The 17033-nt window shown below is 45.7% G+C and overlaps 1 protein-coding gene and 1 long non-coding RNA gene across 2 annotated transcripts in view; both read right to left on the bottom strand.

Annotated features, from left to right (window-relative positions):
- Positions 1–16118, bottom strand: part of LOC146767132 (uncharacterized) — a 254644-nt gene extending 238526 nt beyond the window's left edge. Inside the window, exon 1 of the long non-coding RNA XR_014955909.1 lies at positions 15693–16118. This is a non-coding gene — a long non-coding RNA (uncharacterized LOC146767132). The remainder of the gene's footprint in view (positions 1–15692) is intronic.
- LOC146767133 (uncharacterized) lies at positions 7714–13046 on the bottom strand. The gene has a single exon (XM_085581128.1). It carries the CDS (start codon positions 9049–9051, stop codon positions 8251–8253), a length of 801 nt encoding a protein of 266 aa, XP_085437254.1. The 5' UTR covers positions 9052–13046; the 3' UTR covers positions 7714–8250.
- Positions 16119–17033: the final 915 nt, after the last annotated feature.

The raw sequence follows: 17033 nt of genomic DNA, 5'->3' as shown, positions 1-17033 counted from the left end.
ATTCTCTAAATGCAACAAACCTTTTCTTTAGAAATCTGAAAATTTGAAGTCTGAAATCTTGAACTAAAATTTGGACAATGAATTTTTAAAGGAAGATGAATTGCAGCTGCATAAAAGATTGGATAAAGAAAACACATGAGTAGTTAAAAAATCAAAAACACAGGATCCTGAAAAAATATCTTGTAATCAATCACCTAAAGAGACAATAAAACATATGAAAACTGACTGTAAATACTATAACAACAGCTTAATACCTTAATACCTTAATAATAATTCTTATCACAAAAATCAGACAACTCACATTTTATGATCAACCTATTAACAAGAAATGTTTAAAATAGTTTAAGACAATCCTTTTAAAGCACTCATATAACATTAGTAACAATCACTACTTATCATTACTTACAAAAACTTAACAATCACTATTTATCGTATTATCTATAAAACTTAAAAATCACTATTACTTATATTATTATCTATAAAAACCCAAATACAGAGATTACAAACTCAATACTAAAATTCCATCAGATGACATTTTCTCAACTCTTTGTTTGCAGAGACATTTTTGGTAATTAAATAATTACTAACATTTCTATCTTTATACAGTGATTTTTATCTATATCATATATGAAATAACATTTATTCACATAATGTTCATCCTTCTTGGTATCTTGGAAAACACTCGGTACTGCTGTACTTTTTCATTACGTCTCTGACTCTTGTAAGAAATTGGGAAGATGCTGTTGAAATTTTTGCTGTAGTGTTGCGATCCCGCCACGAGTGGCGCTGCTGCTCTCGGCGTTGTCGCTGCCATGGCAACCAGGACTGTGCCGCCATCTCCGCCGCCATTGCTGGGCGCTGCGGGGAGATGAGGGGCGGCGCCGCCTCGCTCCCGTCCTTGTTGTGTCACCTTGTGGATGGGAGAAGAGACACCCCCGCCACGGCCGCGCCCCGCCTGCTCCGGCTCCAGCGCGGCTGAGCCCCAGGAACGCCCCTCTCCCCCCTTGCGCTGCTGCTCAGCAACAAGGAGCCTTCCGTCTCTCGGCTGATGTCCGCTCCGCCCCGGGCTCACCTCCGCCTCGGTGCTGGCCGGCCCCGCTCTGTCTGGCCCCGCGCCCGCTCCGTTCTACCTGATCCCCGTTCACACAAAGTGAATTTGGGATCCCAGTCCCGTTGCCATAAAGCAATTTGGATCTCAATTTCCAGCACCTCAATGCTACTAGTGTCTATGGGAGGTACAGGCATTTCAGAAGCAGAGATGGGAACGGGAAAATTTGTGAGAACCGGAGGGTTTGGCTCACTGGAGAGAAGCGAGGGTTTACATTCCTTATTTTTCTCCAGAGCTGTCCGTATCACTTCCACCGCCCTCTTTTCTGCCTGACACATTAACAATTCGTTATCAACCACACTCCAAAGTTTACTCATTTTCTTGCCCGGTTTATCCTCATCTAACACTAATTCCCACAACTTATCCCTATATCTTCTCCATTCTGAAAGTTCATGAACACTATGGGGGTTAATGAAAAAGCCGTAAGACTCAGCATGATGCAATAGCGAAGGGAGATCCTTATCTAAGTCAATCCCCCTAATCTGCCTTTTTCTAAGAGAAGCACTAAATAAATCATATGCTGCTTGCCTTTCCATGATTATGTCGGTACCGTTGCTGGCTCCTTCAGGCTTCGGCAGCACGTATCGGCTGAGCTCGCCGCTGCGGTCACTCAGGGCGCGGAGCAACGCGTTTCGGCTCTTTCGCCGTCCTTCCAGCTGCAGGACCCGAACCCCAACGCAGCACCTCTCTCGCCTTAGGCTCGGATCAGGTCCCTGCTTTCGGGAGCCAGTTGTTGGAGGGATGCCGCGGGAGACAAGACTCATGATATCATGATCATCAAGTCTCAGTTTATTGTAACAGATTACACAGTTTATATATGTTCGTTAATTAGCTCATACATATTGCAAAAGCCAAGCTCATGATTGGTTGCTACGTGACTTGTAATATTATCTTAAAAGTATCTTTGTGATCGATACTTGCCTGTCCAGCTGGCCTTGCAGTTAGAACAGCTTAGTACCCCTTTGTTCTCTATCTATTTCTACATACCAAGCAGTTTCAATATCCTGCTTTCTGCACACCATCTACTCTTCAGGGTCATGCAAACTTTGCAGCAGTCACGTAGCCCTCCCTATTTGGATTAATTTTACAGTATCATGTCCCCTGTTGTACAACCATTCCTCTGTCAGGCTCTCTTCACATCTCACCCCCCAGAAGATGTGTGGCTCATCCCACACCTCTGTACCTGCCCCTAAAATATCAGCGTCTGTAACCCCATTGGCCCATGCCTTATCCCAGCCCACCTAGGAGCCCCTGATAAGGGGGCTCCGAGAAGCCATGCGGCCGCTTGGAACCTCTTCCCGCTCTTGGAACTTCTCCCCTCTCTTAGAACTTCCTCCCCTCTTAGAACCTCTCCCTCCCCCCCTGGAGCTTCCCCTCTCCTAAACCCTCCTTTTGTCTCTCCCCTCCCCTGCCCTCTTAAACCCGGCCACATGCTACGCCTGAGAGCACGAGGCTCGGACCTTCCTGCACCCCCAATAAACCTCTTTCCCCAAGAGCAACCTTCAGAGATCTCTGCCTCCCTCCACCCACACCGTGCTGGAGCGTGGTCATCCCGCATTTAGGTCCCTGGGCTATTTGTTTATTGAGTTGAAAAGACTAAAGTGGTTTCAGTGGTATAATATACACATCGCTTGTCAGGTTGAGATCAAAGCAGCTTTAGCTATAAGAGAATAGAAGATGTCTGCACTTGGCAAACTCTTATTTTTCCTCCACGTATGCTGTACATTCATCAAAGAGCATCTTCACAAGTCATACTTTCAGCTGTCAGCCACTCCTAAAACTATTGCAGCTGCCTTCCTTTCTTCCTCAAAAAGATAGAATGGGGCTTTTTTCAGCCCCAGCCATCCTTCTCACTGTGCAGAGATAGGGACTGTGCAGTGCCATACAAGTTCCTCAGCCTGGGGACAGGTGCTCATTCTCTCCTGCCCCCAATGGTGTGAGTAACAAACTTGCAAGCAGGAGACACTAACAGAAGCAGGTGTCTCTCACTTTTTTTCTTTTTCTCTCTTTATTTTTTTGTTGTCACTTTCCAGTATTCTGTGAGCAATAAAAATCCTTAAATATTTGCAGGGGAAACTAAATTTTTTGTTCTTGTTTTTGCTTGACTAAAAATCTGGGGGTTTGCCAAGATACAGATCAAACCAACAGCAATCACTGTCAGTGGTATTTTTTTCCATGTTGAAAAAGTTTAACAATTAAATTCCATCATTTACTCTGACATGTTGAGATATCAGACACTATTGCATGGGCCAAGCACTTATTCTGGATTATATCTCCCAGTTATATAACCAAGTATTCCTTCAGTACGATGGTCTTTTTGCTAAAAGATTTGATGTTCCATAGAAGATGCAATTACTGTACAGAGTTTGTGCATAAAAAGAAAAATCCTCAATCTCTGACATATGTATAGAGCTGACAAAGGAAAAAATTCAGTATCAGAGCTGGGTAAAATGGCTCATGGTTCAAGTGGTTGTTTTTAATGCTTTTAATAAAAAAATCCTCTGCTGTTGTTTTTAAATACATGTAGTCAAATCTGGAAATTTGAGCATAAGAACATAATGTAGCCACAGTAGGATAATGGACTGAAAAAAATAACCACTGAAAAGACTGAATAAAAAATAAACACTCCCCACTTTGTCCCCCAATTTTTCTGGAATTGTTTAAAGCTAAAAACTACAAAACCAAAATTTACAGAGCTATTTTTTCTGAAGTGTGGACTATACAGTAGTGATAATGAAAATGAGAACAAGCCTCCTGGGATGGTTGTGCTACTTTGCCCTGCCAGATACAGAAACATTTCTATACTTTAAGTATTTTATGTTGTTTTAAATTTTATTTCATTTCTAGGGAACAACAGTACCTCAGGTCATTTTGATGTCAGATTGTATTTCACATCATTTCTGTATGAGGTGCATTTATTTTCTTTGGATACTTCAGGAAAACATTATGAGGAGCCTGAAAATTGATTATATGAGCTGTGGTCAGGATGCAGCCTTACAGAAAAATCATGAGCACTAAACTTTCCTTGCCAGCAACAATTAAAATATGTAAACCAGTATTTTAAAGAATTTGAGTTGAATGGTGATGACTTTAAATGGCTTTTTAAAGATGGTGACAAAAGTACTTATGGGTATTTTCCCCTATACTCATACAATTCTGTGTCTTTAATGCACTGTAATAATAATAAATATTTCCAGAACTGAAGAAACAGAGCCTGAGAGCTTGTCCATCCTAGAAGTTTCTATTGTTCTCATAAATTTTTCTCTACAATTATCTCTTCTCTTGGAAACACTGTGACATAACCATGCTGCCATAATAAGCATAAGCAGTAGAAATCAAATTCAGAGCTACACAACTTATTTTACAAGGAGAACAGATAATGAAATGGTAAGTAGTGTCAATATACATTAATGGAAAAAATTGCCTAAGCCCTGCATGACTCTGAAAGAGCAAGCTTTCCAGTTATTTTCGAATATTCTGATCCACATGGAAAATGCAGAGAAGTCCTATTTTGCAGGGCTGATTTGCTTCCTATGTGAGCCATAGCAAGGTCAGAATCCTTGGAAGGACACTGCTTCTTACCTCAAGATTTCTGTGAGCTTCTGCCTTGCTTCTGGCTTGGAAGACCTTGAAAGGCAAAGAAAGAAGAGGAAACCAGTGCACTTTTAACCAGGGGTGACTGAAGAGACTAAATCGCTGCCCACTGGCCATGCTTCACAGAGCACAAAGCGAAGATTGACTGCCCATGACGACATTTGAACCTTGTGTCATTGCTGTGAATCCTCCTGAGTGTACCTTGCTCCTTAGACTGAAGGCACTGTCATTGAGCAAGCTGGGGGTTAAAGCAGCCTTTTTATTTTGGATAGTAATTCACTAATACTTGGGGACTGAGAGGATTTGGGTTGAAGTACTTATTACAGCCTATTTCTGCCTTGGTGGAAGGAGGTGAGAAGTACAGAGCACCTGAAGCAAGGAAGAATTGAGATATGCCAAAGAACCAAAAAGCTTGTTTGGCCACCTAGAGCAAATCTTTGTGGGCTTTAGGAAACTGTGGGGTGGCTGCTCTCACCTGCTTCATGACTGGCCTTTCTTTTCCTGCATATTATTTTCATTTCTACTGTTTGTAGTGTTTTTTCTTGAACTTTGCTCCTTACTATGAATTAGTATGCTGCTCAAAGCTAAATATCAGCCAAATTGATAAAGATAGGTTTTTTATATCTTCTCAGGATTTAAATGCCACAGAAAAAAGTTGGGGGACTTCAGCAGATCAAGCAATATTTTACCCTGCAGCCCCATGCAAGTGACTAACTGCTTTAATGGCAGGTACATTGACAGCTTTAGTTTGGATATGGAGGGAAAATAGATTGTTTTTTGGAAGACACTGCTACTTTGCTCAAATTTGCTACACTACAGCTCAAGGGTTAGAGCACACCTAGACAGTGTGACCATGCTGTAACTATCACTGTGTTCATTTGTAGTTTTTTACTCAGAAGTTGAAGCTTCTTCTTCTTCCTTTAATTAGCTGCATCTATCAGGACCTGTTTTGTTTTCTGCTATAAATGGTGGGTCAAATAAAAAGAAGGACAGATTTCAGGCAATTTGAGAAATTTTTCTTCTTTTATTATTTCTTCACACATATATATGTAGATATTGCTGAAGGGCAGCTATTACTGAAGGGTAGCTCAATCTTTTAGGACTAAATTGTTCCCTAGGAGTTGTAAAAGTGACTGTGTAAAGAAAACTTCAGCAATCTTTCCAAAGATTGCTAAAAAAATTCAGGAGTACTCTGCTGCAAAATTTCAGGCATTTCAGGGCATTTTCACTTCAAACTTCAAGCATTTCTATGGAAATGCTCAAGAGACAGCATACTTAATATATCCAACATCTGTTTGCAAAGAGTCTTTATTTCAGATAGAGGTATAGGAAGGACATTCTCAAAGATATAGAGGGTTACGTACAAAGAATGACGCATTTCAGGCAATTTGAGAAACTTAACTTCTTTTATTAGTTTCTCAAACATAGATATTCAAGTATTATTTAAAAGCAGACAAGCAACTAGGGGAATTCTCTAAACTAAGGGTAATTCTCTAAACTAAGGGTTTAAACTAATCTAGTCTAAACTCTATTTCTCTACACTAAGGGTAGTTTTGCAAAATAGTTATATACTGCCAACACTAAAGGGCCTCTGTAATGAATGCTAAGAAACAAGTCTAATTAAAACTACAACTCACTAAATAACTACATTAAGTCCCTAATAGGCTAGGTTGCTGTCTTCGAGGTATTCCAAGCAACCTCCATCAGCTTCACTGTTGTTCTTTTGCGAGGATGTGCAGGTGGAGCCAGTTTCTGCCTCCTTGACTTAGGCAACAGCACTGTTGTAAATGGAAGGTGAAGGGCAAGGCCACTCATGGAAGTGTCTGCACAACGAAACCATGTGCTGCAGCATCTTCCTTCCACAGGAGCAGGAAAGCAGCTTCAGGATTGCCACGGACAAATACAACAATCACAAAGAGTCGACGTCACAGCAATCAGCTGCGAACTTCTCCATCAGAGCTTTGTGCAGGGAATTCTTCTCAGTGTTGGAGAGCATCATCCAGAGGCGAAAGTGCAGCTGAGCATAAGCATCCATTGCCTTTCTGTGGGCATCTGGATCTCGGGCCAGGTACTCAAAGAGGTTGAGTGGCTCAACCTTTTGCATTGCTGGCGGCAAGCTGATCTCTGCAGGAAGCTTCTCGTTGCCTAGAACAAAATGGTCCGGGCATTTCCATTTCAGGCAGAGCTGCATGTATGCCATGATGTCCTACAGCCGCAGTGGAAATTCCTTCCTGCGCCAGTAGACCGGCGGTAAGATGTTTAACACATGCATGACCAGAGTCTTCCAGTTAGAGTTGGAAAAACCTGTGCCGCTCAGCATGCAGGTGAAGAGCTGCAGGTATTTCAGGTGCAACCTCTTGCATGGTATCTTGCCTGGCAATGTGCTGGAAGAATTTTGCCTCCGCCACAGCGAATGTCTCAGGCCATGCTGTTCTTGTGAGGATGTTGGCCTTGGTGGGCTGACTGCTCACAAGGTTACCGGAGTTGCCTTTCTGGGCCTCTAAGGGCTGGTTGACCACAAAGATGTCATAGTCCCCTTGGCACACCCCAAAAAGCATCTCCACCGACAGGGTCCTCTTGCCTCTGCTCAGCTGGAATTGGCAGGACCGGCTGCAGGGCTGAAACACCAAGTGCCAAGAGTATGACTGAGGCACATGCAGCCACGAGCATCTCACCATCTGGAAGAACCAGCGGGAGGTTTTCTCCACATCCAGGTAGGAGCCGGTGCAGAGTGTCTCCAGGAGGCTGCGCTGCTGCTTCCTCCGCAGCTCCTCCTGCGAGTGGTGCAGGAGGCACAACAGCTTCTCTCCCAGCTGCTCGCTCTCACACGTGCACACCAGCTCCACACGGACGCTGAAGGTCCTTGCTGCCATCTGCCCTGCACTGCTTGGCTCTAGGTGGAAGGTGTGCCCTGGTGGGATTCAGTGGGACCAGCACACGGTACACCCCATCCCACTCATGGGGGCTCCAGCCCTCAAAGGTGCTGCCCACCCCGATGGCTACTCGAGGCACCGGATCAAAGCTATGGCTCACGCTGTACACAAAGACACGCGTGAAGCTCTCCATCAGCTCAGCTGTCACTGAGCAGCCTCTCTCCAGGTCCTCCACAGGCCACTCTATACCATCCATTAAAAGGATGTCCTTCTCATTCCCAGCATCTTGGGTGTCTTCTCTGTTTTCAATTCCACCACTGGCATTTTCTTCCCTGCCACCATCACTGCCACCTTTTTCACTGGCAGCCACATTACCTTGTTCCTCTTCTTGTCTATCATTATTCTTGTTTCCCTCCACATTCACATCAGCCTGTTATTCATCCTTGTTTCTATCATTGCCATCTTCTGCTATCACATCCTTATTTACTTCCTCAGGTGCAGGAAAACCACTATGGGCAATTTCATTCCCACATTGATTGCTATCTTCCTGCCCAGTCCAGTCTTTACTTCTTTGGTCATTGGCACGTCTGCTTTCCTGCACCTTCACATCCATGTATTCTTCTGTTCCATCTACATTGTCTTCACCTTCATTTACATCAGTGTTTTTGCCTGCCTTTATAGTAACACTATTGTTTTTTTCTTCATTTCCTTCTCCTTCTTCCTTTCCAGTGTCCTTGTCTTGGTCCACCTGTACATCCTTAGTTTTTTCTTTATTTGCTTCTCTAGATCTTCTTTATTTCCAGCAACATTGCCAGGTTCTTCTTCATTTCCTTCAGTGGTAGTGTCTCCTGGCATATCCCCATCACTCTGTCCTTCTTTCTTTAAGTGATAGCCATTGTTGACATCGCTGTCTTCCTTCACATCATAATTGCCACTGTTGACATCGCTGTCCTCCTTCATCTTCACATCATAATTGTCTTCAGTGGCATCATCCTTGTTGCCATCATCTGCAGCCACAGGACTGCCTTCTCTGTCATCTTCAGTGCCACTGTTTTCTGCCTCCAGAGTCATATCTCTGTCTTCTTCACCTTCCTCTGGATCAGCGGTGTCTTCTTCCTGTTCAGTTATTCTCTCATCTCCCAAGGTCTTGCGGGAGCTCTGGTCCTTGCTGCTGCTGCTGGCCTCACAGCTCCTTCTCCTGCAGCCCAGCCACAGGCCCAAGAGGAGCAGGATGCCAGCAAGAACCCAGAATGGCCACTGCTGCAGGGCACCAAAGAGCATGGCTCCCCAGCCCTCATCCTGCTGCTGCAGGGGCCCCTGCTCCAGCTCCTGCATCAGCCGGGCCATCTCACGCTCCAGCAGCTCCTGACGCTCCCGCATTCTCTGGCGCGTGGCCTCATCCAGCCCATCCCCAGCTGGCTGGGGGTACTGCATCAGGCTTTGCACAAGCACAAACAGCAGTGACAGTAAAGCCATGGTCTGCAGGAGGACACACAGGAGGGGCTCAGTGGGGCCGGAATGGAGACAGTGAGGGGCAGGAGCGGCAGGGATGTGGTGGCAGGAAGGAAAGGGCCCCCGGCAGCTGGCAAGGCTGCACCGCTGCCCCGCGCGCCCCGCGCCCCCAGCAAGGCGCTGCGCCCGGCGCTGGGCCCTGGAGACGGGGCAGCCCCGGGGACCGGCGCTCCTGTCCCAGCCCTCCTCCAGCCCCCTCTCCCCTCTGCTGTGTACTCACCGCTTGCCGAGGCTCTACTGGGGCAGCGGCACCGGCCTGGGGCCTTTTATAGTTGCCCCATTGTGACACGGCCCCTGTGCTGTCACAGAGCCCAGAGCGCATCACAGGCCAGCCCCGCCCGCCGTCCCAGCCCGGTCATGGAACTCATCATGGCCCCGATGCAGAGAAGAAAGGAACTGAAGTCTTTTTTTGCGTTTCAGGCTCTCTTATGTAGTTTGTCTCACAGCCACACAGCACTCCCCCTACCCCAGACTGGATGTGAGACTTCAAAAGGTGATGCATGTCATCTGCATCCTGTTCTGTTCAGCGCTTGAGACAAAACACCTCAACACCTCTTTCTGCTGCTGCTGGAAGGGGCAGATGAGATGGCTTGAGCTATGCTTGTAGGAAGCTACCAAAACAGTAATAGCCTCTTCAGCTGCACACTCACTAGGCAGAGGAATTTACCTCAAGGCACATGTTGGACCTGAAGGCACATCTGGAAGTGAAAAAGCATCTTGAGAAAAAATATCTGCATTTAGTCTCAGAGGAAGAATTTGAGCCACCTCAGAGCATTTCTGTTTTGTTCTATAATTTTGGCATTTTTTTTTCTTTTTTTTTGAAGGCATAATAATTATAATAAACTCTACCAAATGTGAATTTCCCCTCTCCCTTCTTTGATGGAAGACAAGCAATGAAAAAGTGGCAATTGCTCTTTCTCTGCATCTTACTCCAACATTTGCAGTTATTAAAATTTGTATCTTCTTTTCACTAGTCCATCAGTTTGAGGTGATGTCTGCAAATGAATAATAATTTTTCTTACCACTGTATCCTCAGCTTTAAGAGGATTCTCTCCCTTTCATATTCAGATCTTTCATTTTCTGCTTTATGCATCCTTTAAAGACCAGAAGCCTTTTCCCTCTGCTTTTTAATTTACTTAGGAAAAGCACATTAATTAAACAGTTACATTTGGTTGGTTGAAGGTTGCCCATGATATTTATTTAGCTGGAGGTTTATCTGGCTGTCAGAATAACTCACTGGAGAGATCACAATTTTATAACAATGCTGGTCAACCAATGTGACCTTCAACAGGACCACCTGTGGTGAACCTTGTGAGCCTGCCTGTGGCACTCATCCCTGCCTTTTCTGGCATGATTTTATATGCTACTGCACCTCAGGCACACAGTATGTAACTTCTGTCAAGCCTTCAAGACACTAGAAGTGTGATTCTGGAAATGCTGATAAATATAAAAGATACGACTCAGAGATAGCCATGTTACCTCTTCTTCTAAGGTTTCCAGGCCTGTAAACGAGGGGGGACAGGAACAACCAGACAATCAATTTATGGAACGCTGAAAAGGTCAAGATATTGTAATATGCTGTATTGCACTGAATCTATGGGATATTAAAATTCAGATGGTTCATTCCTAGAAAATATTTGCAGTTGCACAAATAGAGAAGCACAGATTTCCACCATGGTGGCAATTACACAAACAAATGGATCTACTCCAATTACAGGTCGAGACAAACATCCTTGTGTGAGCTTCTTTGGAGCTTTTATATTTGGAGTACTGAGTTGTTCCACTCAAGCAGAGGAACTTAACCTGATACCAGGGATGGAAGGCTTCTTCCCTTCTTCTTTCTCATAAACAAAATGATGAGAAAACATTAACAGTCAGATCAACCTCTGCTAACCTTTTAACTTCAGCTGTTGATATGATTAAGTCAGGAGCCTCTGTTAGACTATTTTTACCTCTTATTTTCTTTCTCTCCTTTCTGATCCTTAATTTGCACTTGACATTTCAATTGATTTGTTGGGCTAAGGAATTTTGCCACTATTAGCTTTACTTTGACAAACCTCTCTTATTTTAGCATAGAGGGTCCCAGAAATTTAGCTAGGAGCCATTTTGACATAAGGGAAAGATCAGGTTTCTGGTCTATGTGACCCTGTACATTTTACAGGCTTTTGAGGAAAAACTCCTTTTCTACAGGATGCAATTTCTAAACCTCTGGACATTGCTAGTCTAATCGACCCTAAGTGGTGCCCAACATTTTTTAAATTCTTATCAAAATCTGGACCTGCAGCTACAACTGAGGCTGCAGCAGGAACACATGGAGCATAAAGGGTATTATATGTATCTTGCAGAAAATAGTCTTCTCAGTACATCCCTCCTCTCAGTGCTTGCTTATATTAAGCACTGAAAGTCACAGTTCTCTATACACAGCAGAACCTGACTATTTAGAAAGGAAATATTTAGCCAGCTAACCCAGACAGAGAATTGAGGCATTACTTCAGGAGAAATGAGGAAGGTGATGTCTGCCATTAGTCTTCAGTTACAAGAAGAAATAACTCCTGTCCCAAATTAAAGCAAGAGTTGCAGACCTCTTGCATTGCGACTACAAACAAAGTTGAAAGAGTATTCTGGCAAGAGCTTCTGAATTTAAATACAGAAATGACACAGGTCACGTGAGAACCAAAGAATGGAAACATTAATAAAGGAAGCAAAACCCTGTCCATGTCACTCCAAGATGTCTTCTGATATCCATGGCAGAATGGTGAATTTGACAGAAACATTTATGTCTGCCAGGCAGATATCCAGTTATAGGAAAACATTCTGTTTGTCTATGAAAACGCAGTTTTCAGTAAAAAAGATGAAAACTAATTTTGAATGTATATAAACAATACAAAATCATTCTTCAGGATATCTTTATGTATCAGGAGGCACATCTTTTATAACACTTTTATTGCTATATTTGTGAATAACTGTTTTGCAGTGCTATTTTAACTCAAATAATTAAGCTTTCCTTCTGTTTTATGTTTAAAAGTTTGGGGGTTGGGGTTTTTTGGCATTTGGAAGCAAGTCAACTGGAGAGCATTTTCTGTGCCATCTGAGGTCAAAAGTAACAGCATGGAGTCAGAGAAGGCCATTCAGCAGGCAATTTGTATCCTCAGTTGGGTATCCCTTCTGTAGAATGCAGCTGGTATAAACTATACAGGGTCTGGGGCTACAGAAACAGCAGAAATTAAGAAAGTGAATTTTCTAGAAAAGCTTGAAGTATAGAAAACTTTGAGCATGCTGTTAAAGAAGTTGTGAGTTTGGTTCAGGGGACTGCAGAGATGATCCCTTCTTCAGTCATATTTCAGTTGTTAATACAAGAGGAAATAGATCTTTTGATCACTTTTTCCTGTTAATAATCTGTTTTTAAACACTTCTAATAGATTGTTTTGCACTCATAGTATGATAAAAAACACAATTCTTGAAAAATTCAGCTACATGTGAAAATTAGATTTGGAAAAAATGGTGCTTCTTTACAAGTGTTGAAGTAGTTCTCTCTTCTTTGAGTAACTCCAGCTTTAGAGCAGGTATTTGAAAGTTACTAGTGAATCATACCTATGTCCTTCACCATTCTAAACAGACATCTGCACTTTGAGCCACTTTGGAAGCCTCAGCTGTTATGTGCAGTGCCTTCTCCATAAATAGCCAAAAGTTAGGGTGCTGGAGACTCCATCTTCACTGAGAAAATCCATTCTAAAACTTGCTGAAACTATTACTATCTAATCCCCAGCTTCTAAAGGTGTTTCTTTTTATCCCCATTCATTCTTTGTACCCAGCCTGAGCTCTGGGGGTGCCAGGGGTTCTGGAGGTCCCTTTGTATTCCTAAAGCTGCCATAACCCCCTGGAGGAACTCTCCTGCAAAATTAGTTCTGCTCTCTGAGTCTATGGCTTCCACAATCCCTTTTATTGGAATTATGTCTTTTAGAAATGCCTTAGTAAGTGATCCAGTGGTTGCTGAGCAGTCAGAATTGCTTTTGCCCCCCTGTTAGGTGAGATGGTGTCACCAGAAGATATTGAAGCCTTCCTGCTCAGGGCATTTCAGTGCCAGGCTCTTACAAGCACACAGAGCTGTGCTGGTTGAGCTGACCATGGGGGGTAACCTGCGCTTTGTCTGATTCCCTTTCCTCAATAACAGCATGTCTTGGAACTCTTTTCCCTTCTGCTGCCCTTGAAGAGCCATCCACCAAGACATTTTCTGCCTGAGGCCAGGCAATGTCTCCTGAATCTCCCCCAGGCTGGGTCTGGAGCTGTGTCACTTGAATGCAGTGCTGGGTTTCTTCCCAGCCCCTCTGTGGGCTGTTCAAACAGGAGGCTGGGTTAAACCCTTCCCCTGTGCTCAGTTCTGGATCCTCCTGTGCCACTGAACAAGTTTCACAGTGTAATAACCGAGCACTGCTCATCCATTGCGAGGCTCTTTTGGTTATCAAAGCTTGAACTTGATGGCAGACTGGAACAGTTGGAGATCCTGTTGTCATCAGGTTTTGGGCCTCGGTTCCCGTTGAAGCTGTGGCTGCACAATTCTGCAGACAATGAGGCCACTCTGGCCACTGGGTGAAACATTTTGGCCCAAGAATTCTTTTGGCATGGCCCTGTTGAACATTCACCTACTATTCCAATTTCTTTTGTGAGTCTGGAAGAACCAGGGCTGAGGCATCAATATTTATAGTTGTTCATTTTCTCAAGGTTTGCTCTCTTTCTCCTGTCCACACTACAACATGGAGGCTGTGTGGAGTTAAAAAGTCCTGCAATGCTCTGGCTGGAACAGAGAATCCTCATTCCAGGCTGTGTACCCCCCTATTAATCCTCAGAATTGTCGCAGCACCTTTTTGGTGCTGGGAAATGTTACTTCTGATATTGCCCAGACCCTGTCTGGGTCAGTCCACCACGGATCCTCAGTCCCAATATGTCCCAAATATTTAAGCTTTTTCTCCACCACTTGCCTTTTTTTTTTTTTTTTTTTTCCAAATGCCCAAAACATGTTTTTAGCCAGGAAATTCAGGCATTTCACAAGGTCTTTGTCTAGCACTTGTTCTTGTCCTCCTCATTGGAGCCATCGGATTCCCTGACTGGCAGGATAGGAGTGCTGTAGGGAGACATCCCTGGCTCCAAGGGCCCTGCCTTTAGCAGGGACTCCATACCAGGCTGTGAGCCCTTCCTTCCCTCCCCTGGAACAGGGTGTTGCTTTTAGACACCACTTGTCCTCGCTGCTTCCAAGTAATTTGGAGAGGCTCCACATCAAATTTTCCCTCTTTCCCTGTGGCTGCCCACACCTCTGGGTTCCCTTCAGCACAGGCCTTGCCAGACATTTGACACAAAGGTACAGCAGCAATAGCCTCTGTATCACATTTTACAATATTCCAATGTGTCATGGTTTGACACTGGCACAATGCCAGTGACCCCATGAAAATGTGATCCCTACCTTGAATGCTGTGAAGTGGAATCTAGAACAGAGCAAAGCAGGCCCAAGCTTAATAACAGAAAAAAAACTTTATTAAACTACTACTACAAAAGAAAAGAGAAAACTACAGAAGGGAAAAAGAAAACCACACAAAGATCAAATGAAAACCTTGCAAAACATTCCTCCCCCCACCACCCAATTCCAACAAACCACAGTGAGACACAATCTGGACCCCAATCAGGTTTCCACCCTCCAAACAATCGACACTCAGTCCATCGAGGGAACAGAGTCTCTCCTGTGCCACAGACCCCCCAAGAAACACAGCTCCACATCCTGTGTTTCCATGTCACACATGGCACCGCCCGGAGAAAAAGTTTGCCATGGTGACCCTTCTCCTTTCCATGCACAGTGCTCTCACCACCAATGCATGGATGGTCACTGCCTTTAGGATTTTTCCTTTCAAGGATGCCCTGCCAAGAGGGGAGAAAACAACAGTTCAGTTTTTCATTGTTTGGGACCACAGTCCCCCCCATTTTCCCCTGGGGCCGAGGGCTCAAGAACAGAGATCTTCTTCTCTTCTCTTTCCTTTCCAGGGCAAGGGGGCACCACCACAAACCCCCTAACCTTTTCTCTGTTCACTCCACTTTTGTCTTTTTCCCAGCTGAAGCAGGTCTCTTGACTCACTGGCATCCTCCCAAAACACAGTCCCTCTTGAAGGAGAAGATTGGTTCAGGTTGTGGCTAACATGGAAAAGTCCAGCCAAAAGCCACTCCTTGTCCCCCTCCCATCCAGAATTCCTCCTTCCAACATCACAGGGTCCAAGGTGTCCCTCTTCCTCTCTTTCAAACCGAGGAGGGGAAAGGAAAATTCACAAGCTTTCATTTCTCAAGGAAGGGTTAAAAGTCCGAACTCCCAGGATGGCTCGATGCCCAGACATCCAGCAACTCCCACGCACTGGGCACCTTGCAGCTCCCCCCGCTCCTCCTTCCTCGCGGTGGAATTGCTGACAGAACTGCCGCTGTCTCTTTTTCTCTCCCTCTCGGGAGAGAAACTCTGGGCGGGGGGGAACGGAGACATCCCAGATTTCTTCCACCCTTCCATCTGCAGGGGCCAGCCCGGTTCCAGTCCCTCCACCCTTCGGAGTTACCTCCATCAGGCCATGGGGCTTCACCTCCCCCGCCCAGCTCGTGGCTGGGCAGGGGAGGTTTGCACTGCACGCTGACCAGAACCAAAGAGAGCGAGTTCCCCTGGGAATTCTGCTTTCAACCCCTCTGTGTTCTCAGAGGCGTGCCTACTTTCAATTGGTCAATATCCAAATTGACCTCTTCCTTCAGGAAAAAATTCTCTTTCCGTGTCAAACCACGACACAATGCCACCATCAAATTCCTTCCTAGTTAATTACAATCAGAGTAGGAAGAAATATAAATTTGTTTATTTCAAACCTATCCTCTTCAGCTCCTAATAGTGATTGAACAAATGATATCAGCTCAGCTTTCCCATTTATTCCCTTAATAATGAAAACATTCCTTTACAATTTTCCCCCCTTAGGTGTAAGATTCAGAGTGGATGGAGAGGCCCCTGTGTCCATCAGGAGAGGCCTCCTCTGGATGCAGACCCAGCCTGAATGTTCTCCAGGGCTCCAGTGTGGTGGGTCCCCGGTGGGATGGGAGCTCAGAGAGCCCTGACAATCCATGTCCATGCAGGGGTGGACTTGCTCCTGCTGAGGGTGCTGCTGTCTGTGCTTGCAGTGTCCTTGTGGGCTGCAGCTGGAGCCCTGACTCCTTCCCAGGGGCTGTTTGGGTGGGCTCTGCCCTGGCCAGGAGGGCAATGCCTCTGCCAGGTGCTTGTGGCCGACCCCGTCATGCCCTGGGTGCTGGGGCCCCCTTGGGCCCTGGGGTTGATCCCTCAGGGGCTGTGGGAACTCTGCCATGGCCTTTGCCTTCAGCTTGGCCTTTTGCTCATCCCTTCTTGCCTTCAGCTGCTGTGCCTTTGTGCCCAAGTGCTGCAGGGCCTTCTTGTGCCACTCCTGCAGCCCCGGTCACTGCCTGTGGGTGCTCATCCTCTGAGAGCTGCTGAGCTTTCTGCAAAACCTTTCCTTTCTGCAGGGACCCAAAGCAAATCCTGAACAGCAAATCCTGATCCTTCATGTGCAGTCTGCATTTCCCAGCTGCTCCTTTGTTTTCCCCCTTGTGCTCAGGGTCCCTGCCCAGCCCGTGTGGCAGAGCCGGTGCCTGTCCTGCCGCAGTGTCCAAAGGCGGCCCCCCCGGCGGGCAGGGCCGGCAGCTCCCCGGGGCCGGGCAGCGGCCGGGGCGTCCCGCAGCCTCCTGGGGGCCGGGGGCCACTGCCGGCCCTGCCCGGGGCTGGTGGGGTCAGGCAGCGCCCGGCGCTGAGCCCCGGCTGCCCCACAGCCCCGGCCCGGCCCCGCAGCTCCCCACAGGCCCCAGCCCGTGCTCCCGGTGCCGCACCTCTGTGCCCGGTGCTGCCGCTGCCACCGCAGAGAAACCCCTGGCAT

The sequence above is a fragment of the Lonchura striata genome, chromosome 5, assembly GCF_050655825.1.
Source record: "Lonchura striata isolate lonStrDom1 chromosome 5, ASM5065582v1, whole genome shotgun sequence".
Classification (NCBI taxonomy): Eukaryota; Metazoa; Chordata; class Aves; order Passeriformes; family Estrildidae; genus Lonchura; species Lonchura striata.
Note: the sequence above shows the minus strand (reverse complement) of the source record. Positions and strands in the feature narration are given on the sequence as shown.